This window comes from Crinia signifera, chromosome 1 (genome assembly GCF_055691185.1).
Source record: "Crinia signifera chromosome 1, ASM5569118v1, whole genome shotgun sequence".
Classification (NCBI taxonomy): domain Eukaryota; kingdom Metazoa; phylum Chordata; class Amphibia; order Anura; family Myobatrachidae; genus Crinia; species Crinia signifera.
In genome coordinates, this window is record NC_139217.1 from 305,151,560 (window position 1) to 305,159,500 (window position 7,941).

General features: G+C 47.9%; 1 protein-coding gene across 1 annotated transcript in view; it reads left to right on the forward strand.

Moving 5' to 3' along the window:
- LOC146075556 (transmembrane channel-like protein 3) overlaps positions 1-7,435 on the forward strand; it is an 81,485-nt gene extending 74,050 nt beyond the window's left edge. The window contains exons 18-20 of the mRNA XM_083184901.1: positions 5,265-5,343; positions 5,622-5,730; positions 7,413-7,435. Of these exons, the coding sequence (XP_083041027.1) occupies positions 5,265-5,343; positions 5,622-5,730; positions 7,413-7,435 (211 nt within the window). The remainder of the gene's footprint in view (positions 1-5,264; positions 5,344-5,621; positions 5,731-7,412) is intronic.
- Positions 7,436-7,941: the final 506 nt, after the last annotated feature.

A 7,941-nucleotide genomic window follows, 5' to 3' on the forward strand; every position in this document is an offset into this window, starting at 1 on the left:
TCTGGTGGGGGCTAGGGCAGCAGTCTTTGCTATCCATTACAGGGAGGGGGGGTGGGGGGGAAGATGTGGAGTTGGGTAGGGACAGAGAGCGAGGAGAAGAGTAAGAAAAAGGGAAAGGCAAAACAAAAGGGTCCAGTAATTGGGCCCGCATGACTACTGCAGGGGAGAGAAAGGGAGGGAGAAACTCGTGCAGTAGTAACTAGAGGTTAGGGGGGTGGCCTGTGTTTTGAGCGGGGAGAGAAAACAAGGCCGCCACTCATAGTTATACAAACAAACATAAACATATAATGGGGGGAAAACCAGCATATTATATTGTAATAAAACCTGAGAATATTACAAAGAAACCGTTTGACACATCTAAGTAATCAGAGGTAGATAGTATAAGATTATGATAAACTGTCTAATGTACTATCAAATACCATAACATATAACTAACTAAAAATAGAAAAGTTACAACTATAACCATGGGACTAGGCGTCTGGCGCCCTGCTTTGCTAAACAAATAGAGAGAGTATACTCATCGCTAAGTCCTCATCCCGGTGGAGGAGGGAGCAGGGGGGACGGCCGTAGGGTCCATGGATCAGCAATTATGAACAAACGTGGAGAGGGACAGTCTTTCAGGTGTTGGACCATTCCTGGCGCATGGACTGCGGGCGTCTCGGTTCTGGAGGTCTTGTGATCGAGATGTCCCATTCCAGTAGGAGCTTGATCCCCGCATCCAGGGAAGATATGGTGTACGAGGTGTCATCATGGTATATTATCAGTTTGACTGGGAACCCCCAGCGGTACCGGATATCCTGGGATCTTAGTGCCGAAGTAATGGGGGCAAATGCTCTCCTGTTAGCCAGGGTGGCGGGGGAGAAGTCTTGAAACAGCTGGAGGCCGCCCAAGACGTCAGTGTTCCTTTGCTCACGTGCCGCTCTCAGTAGTTGTTCTTTTATCGTGAAGAAGTGAACTCTGAGGAGGGTATCCCGGGGTAGGTCGGCGGAGACCGTCTTAGGTCTGGGGAGGCGGTGTATGCGGTCTATCAACAGTTCCTTGGGATCTGTGGAGGGGAGAAGTTTGCGGAAGAGAGAGACGGCATATTCTTCAAGCTCAGAGTTGGCCACAGAGTCGGGTATGCCTCGGATTTTCACGTTATTACGTCTGGACCTGTCCTCTAAGTCCGCCAGCTTGGATTTAAACTGGGTAATCTCCTGTTGTTGTTGATCGTATGAGGATATCAGGTCGTTGTGGGACGCAACCAGTTCTTCCATTTTCCGCTCTAGGTGGTCTGTTCTGTCGCCTATTGCCACTAGCTCAGTTTTGACCTCTCGAATGGCTAGTTTGAGATCTTTGGCTATCTCAGCCTGGAATGCCGAGAAAACCTGGCATAGGGATTTTACCGTCACCGGTTCATCTGAGTTAGCGTCTATCCCTGCCACTCCAATTGCAGGGGTAAGCTCCTCGATTACTCCCAGGGGGGAGGGCATGTGCTTCGGGGGGCTAGAATGGGGGGCAGGGATTTGAGAGGATCTCCGCGAGGACATAGAAATTTTTGCCGGGACAGCGTCCTTGGGTCTCTTAGCGGGCATGTTGATATTGACGGCACACAAAAAAAAAAAAGGAAATTAGGGTACAGTTAAAGGATGGTACCGTGGGGGTGTTTGACTCAGGCTAAGAAGGCATGGTAGTTGCTGGAGTTCCGGTATTAAGTAGTGGCAGCCATGAAGTCCGAGTGCTCACATTTGTACAAATAGGGATGCAAAAATCTGCGTTAGATCCACTAGGGTGTGCTGGAGCTGCTATAGGACCTGTAACAGGTCAGTTAGAAATCAGGCTGCGTGGACCTTTTAGTATGGTCCCCAAAGTGGGGGTGATATGAAGCTGTCCAGCAAAGTTAGGTTAAGCTGTGTTAAAGGGCAGTGGGTTGAGCTCAATTTTAGTGGTCTCTGTGGGAGCTCCAGGGGGGGGGTTCAAAGGAAGGTGGTGGGCTCCAGTGACTGTGGGGTTGTGGGTGTAGATGCCGGCTGGGAAGTGGGGGCGCAGGGTATTGAGAGGCTGTAGGCACACTCTTAGAGGGGTACTCACAGTCAGCTTCAGGTCCACAGGGTAGAGCCTTATGCGTTGGGAGGCACAGTCTGTCACCTCTGATGGCTGCTGCACTCTCTTCTGTCTGTGCAGCACAGTGTCTCTAAAGCAGGCCTGTGTGGGGATGATGACCCCTTACTAGGGTGGTGCTGTGCGGGGACCGTCCCTGCTGGGGATCGCCGCTCCGTCCTGCAGTGCTGGGGGTTGAGGGCCGCGCGATCGCCGCGGCTCCAAAATCGAGCCCCCGGCTCCGGCTACCGGACCAGGCCGCAACCCGCAAAAGCGCTTAGAAGCGCTTCCCGGCTCCGGGGCGGGGACCTGTCGCAGCCGGAGGCGATGGGGCAGTCGGCGTGAGTGTTGTGGAGGGGTTAGGTCCTCTCAAAAGCAGCTTTTGGGCTGTTGAAGGAGCCCGGCGGTGGGAGCACCCGTGGAGTGCGTCTGGTCCGCTTGCGTGCCAGGCCATGCCCCCCCAGAATGTATTTTTTAATGAATAGAACTACTGCAGTGCTGTACAAACTGAGGACTTAATATTAAAGTGTATAGTGTGTTTTAATCATACATCTAACCTGAAAACGCATAATATGCACTGAGTAGTATAGCGTCTTTTTTGCTCAAATGCAAGTCTTAATTGCAAGATGAGACTGCAATAATTAATTTCATATGCTACACTTGTATATCTGTGTGCAATTCAGTCTGAGGGCGAGATTCTCTATTACAGAAATGCGGTAAAAACCCCGTTATCGGGGTTTTTACCGCATTTCTGTATTCTCTAACCTCCCTCCGCAGTGTCACCGCTGCGGAGGGAATCGCCAGCAAAAGCTGGCGGTTCCCTGCAGAAGCCTATGGTTTTCTCACCGCAGCGGTGTGTGAGGGATCCGTCACGGATCCCTCCCAGCATGCCCTGCAGCCGGCGCGTCAGTCTGCGCATGCGCAGACGGACTCCAGGGTCATAGACCCGGAAGTCCAGCAACGGCGCCGCATCGCAAGGGACAGCTCTTACCGCAAGAGCTGTCCCTTGCGTTAATGACCGCATATTTTAGAGAATATGCGTTCATTAGAAATGCGGTGGCCGGCGAAGAGGGCTGCGGATTTTAGAGAATCCCGCCCTCTATCTGTATACGAAGCACAATGGAACTCGGTGGGACAAAAGCTGCTGCATCGTAGCTCTTCATATACTGTATAGGGATTCAGACATTTGCAAGTAACAAGCACATTTGAGCAATAAAGAGATGGAAAAAATGCTTAGAATAAGCCAATTCCCACAGGACCTGGTGCGCTGAACAGAGAGGTTAGGTGTGACTGCAGCAATAGTGTATGAGGAAACATCTATACTTTACAAAACATGCTGTTATGTCCCCAATACATAGTCCAATTGTGAGCACATTTCAAAAGCCTTCTGGCAGCATTGCATGTTTGCTTATAGTATAGCAGATACATTTCCTTTATTGAATGATGGCTGGGGTAACACTTTCAGATTAACAAGTCATTGAAGTCAATGACCACACCATATTACCCATAGAGCAATGCAATGCAAAAGGTTTATTAAGACACTTCCTCATATCTTAAGGATCATGGCAGTAAGTACAAAACCAGTTAAGTATGTGATTATGTGAACAAACTAATTTGAATGACACATCGCCACCAAGTATACTGCTTATATGTAGCAGTATATGCATACCTCCAACATGACCTGCTCCAGGAGGGACACAGCACTCTATCTCTAGACTTTCCTCTTAGGGGGAGCATTCTGGTTTTGCACACCGAAGGTCAGGCTGTGCGCATTTCTGCGCATGTACATGCACTGGGTGTACATTACCAAATGGGAACACCCAGCATTTCATGGGCGTTCCCATGAGAACGGTGGGCGTTCTCATGCTAATGAGGCCGTGATGCCGGGTGGAGGGGGCAGGCAGCTGACCACCAGATGTCAGCTTCCAGCCCATTTCTTCCCGAGGGTGGACGCATATGTAATGGTCACCGACCATTGAATGATGTGGGTGTTCCCCCGCAGCATGTGAATGGATGTTTATGATGTTTATGATGATGTTGACTGTCCAAAGTGGTGAAGCTCTGTATTAAAACACTGTGTGGACAGGAGTATTAGCTGCAGGAAAATGCAGTAGTCAAACAACAGGATCAAAATTATACTCATGTCAATATTCCAAACTACTATACAGTATGTATTCTGATTTCCTGCAAGACGTAGGATTTCATGCAATCATCATCACATGACTGGTTCATATGTTACCCTCAAACTTATTCGATTAGACCCAGTGGTGTAACAGAAAATTTTGCTCCCCCCCGCCGGGACAATATCGTTGCCCCCCCCGTTAAAAGACAAGACCCCCCCCCCCCGGGGAGCTGGCAGGGGGGTCCGTGCGGCGCGGGGGGTACCTGTGGTCAGGGACTCGGGAGAGCCTGGAGGTCCCTGCGGCGCTGATTATGAGTTGCCGGGGTCCCTGCAGCGAAGTGGAAATACTGCGCTACCGCCGTGCGGCGGCGCGGGAAGCGCTTCTGACTCTGAAAACACTGGGCGCATGCTGATTGGCTGAATCTCAGCCAATCAGTGTGCGGCCGCGGCCAGTGTTTTCAAAGATAGAAGCACTTCCCGCGCCGCCGCACGGCGGTAGCGCAGTATTTCCACTTTGCTGCAGGGACCCCGGCAACTCATAATCAGCGCCGCAGGGACCTCCAGGCTCTCCCGAGTCCCTGACCACAGGTACCCCCGCTCCGCACGGACCCCCCTGCCAGCTCCCCGCTGCACCCACAAGCAGTGGGGAGCTGGCGAAGAAACAACAGCGCCCGCAGACCCCCGGCGCCTCCCCGCCACCGCGGGGGCTGCGGCCCTTAGTTACGCCACTGATTAGACCCCTGACTTTGCTTGCAACTAACATACAGAGGATCTACATACAACTTGTTTTGCTATTTTCAGGGCAGCTAATAAATTGTTGACATGTTCATTTATTTAAATTTGGTTATAAAATCCCTGCTGTTAGTGAAAGCAGCTCAAATAATGAAAAGGTTAAAATAGAAAAAATTGACTTCTAAACATAAAATGTAAAATATGTGACATGTGTAAAAGGAAAAAGCTTTAAGATATAAAAAAGATCTGTAAACAATGTTTTTTTAGTGCTTTTTCCTTTTATATATTTTCTATTTTATCATGATCATTTATTTATTTCTGTTTTGTTTAGGATGAGTATCTATTACCTGAATGCTACATCTAAGGGCTATCAAGCAGCAATTCTCGAACTAAAGAAAAAACTGCAAAGCGTAAGTATAAATATGTAATGTACATGGACACAACATTTAGGGTAAATGTACAACACACTGATAAGGGTGAAAGTAAGCCAGTGAAGAAATTGCCCATGGCAACCAATCAGCTGCTTTGTATAATTTTATAGTATCCAAATTATAAATGTTACTTCAATGCTGATTGGTTGCTATGGACAACTTCTCCACTGGCACACTTCTCCACTCTTATAACTGCCTTATACATTTACCCATATGTCACAATTAATATTTGATTCTGTTTTTTTTCCGTCATCTAGCAAGCTGAGGAAAATAAGAAGAGAAGTAAGAAAGCAGCAGAAAAGGCAGCAGAAAAGGCAGCAGAGTCACAAGAGAATGCAGCAGCACTCGCTAAAGATAATAACCCTGGTAAGTCTGCAACAAACTTTGGTACTTGTTTAGTTTCACGGCGGCAGCGCATGCCACTCTGTGTTTGAATCTTGGCAGCTTGCCAGACTGCCTTACTTCTCTAAGCTACGTTATCAGCGTAGTGACTGTTTGAATCCTGGCAGCTCGCCAGCTGCCTTACTTCTGTAATCTATGTCATCTACGTAATCTGACTCCGCGGCAGCCCAACGCTGACAGCTCATTGTGGCACTTGTAGTTCCACATAGAAATAGACACCCCGGCACACCGGGCTGCCTTACTTCTCTAAGCTACGTTATCAGCGTAGCACCGGCAGCAGCGCTACGCTGACTCCAAGGCAGCCCATCGCTGACAGGTCATTGTGGCACTTTTAGTTCCACAGAGAAATGGACAGCCCGACACACCGCTAACAAAGGGGGCATCTAAAGTAGACACCTGGCAAACCGCTAACAAAGGGGGCGTCTGAATTTTGCGTCTACTACTTAGATGCTATAGCATCTAAGTACAGCGCTGGCAAACTGCTCATTTAGATGCTTTAGCGTCTAAATTTAGATGCTCCGCAAACCGCTAACAAGGGTGCATCTAAATTTAGTAGGGTATAGGGGTACATAGGGGTGCAGTGTGCAAAACACTATTAAACCTAATAACAATGACACTTGTCAACGTAACAGCTGTCGACCTTGTTTATTCCACTATCCACGCCCGCCCGAAGCGTGGCGAGCAGACGCGGTACGCGTCCTACCAAGCCTTTCATACCCCCACTATCCAGGTTGGCGTGGAGTTTATTTTGGTGTAAAGATTTTATTAGGTTTTACATCATAAACGCGTGGAAACACGAAAATAAACACAGAGAAATTATCACAGCGTATATTTAACAGGAATGAGCCGTATGTTGAGACCTCCTTGGCCTGTGTTAGTATACTAAAAAGAGGGGAAAATTCTCCTTGACACATCCTAACAAGAACTTATTATTCATTCAAGACTTAGTAATATTAACTAGAAAACTTTGGGGTGCTGTGCTGTTTTCATATATTTCTATTCAATTATTAACGGGGAGACAAGACTAGTATACAAGAAGGAAAGATGGGTGAAGGGATGAGACTGGTACTATGATACATTTCTGGAGTCTAAGCAACAGTTATACTCCTAACTGTCAGAATCTGAGTCAATAGATATTTTCCTGCTGGGAGTAGTATGGGTTCCTTTCTTCTTATAGGTCTGTGAGGTGATGACAAGACTACTCTGGAAGAGTAAGAGGTGTATGAGGGATACCGCTCTTCTCCAAAGGCAAAAGAGGCCAATCACTCCGATCAACCAGAGGCACACCTATCTTGGGTTTGACTAGCAGTATGGCCTGATATATTAGCCATTCTAACTAGTTCTGGGTTTAGTTGATTTATGAATAGGCCCCATTTTTGGTGAAATTTAATTTTATACACTGGGGTGGCAAATTTCAGGGATCTAATGTCAAACAGGAGAAGTTGGAAGAGCTTGTCTTTTAATTCACCCATAGTAGGTGCTGAGGGTTTGATCCAGTGGATCAGTATTAGTTTCTTTGATAGGGTAAGAATGATCGTCAAAAGATAGATATTAGTATTAGGGTGTATGACTGCGGGCCAATTTCGGGATCTATAATTACTGAAGTTGCAAACAGTACATTGACATATTGTACGACCTTTCTCCAGAACCTCAATATCTTCCTGCATGACCAGAAACAATGAAAATATTTGGTGTTTGTCATCCCACACTTGGCACATTCCCCAGTGGCCTCAAGATACATGTGTTTACTCTGGGCCGGGGCAATATAAAGTCTGTGTATTGTCTTAAAGTGGACTTCTTGGAGATAGGCTGATTGAAGGATCTTCATAGAAGAGGGAAAATGGTCAGTTAACGTGTTTATATCAATATCACATGCTAAATCAGCAGTCCAATGTGCAGTGAGAGAAGAAGTCGAGGGTGATGGTTTGCAATCTAATATGATAGTGGCGTGAGTAGAATTTCCTTTCAGATCTGAGGGGAAGGGGCGGACCACGGCGCACGTAGCGTAGGGAGACACGCTCTCCCCTCCCCCCACCTCCAGCGTGAATGGAAGTCTGTAACTAAGCCAGATGCGCAGCAGCTAACCTAATGTGGCTTCTAACCCTGCCCGAACCTGAGCCGTCCCGGAGCACGAGAGGTGGCGTTTGTGGTGACCGCTGACTGTGGAGCGTCCTG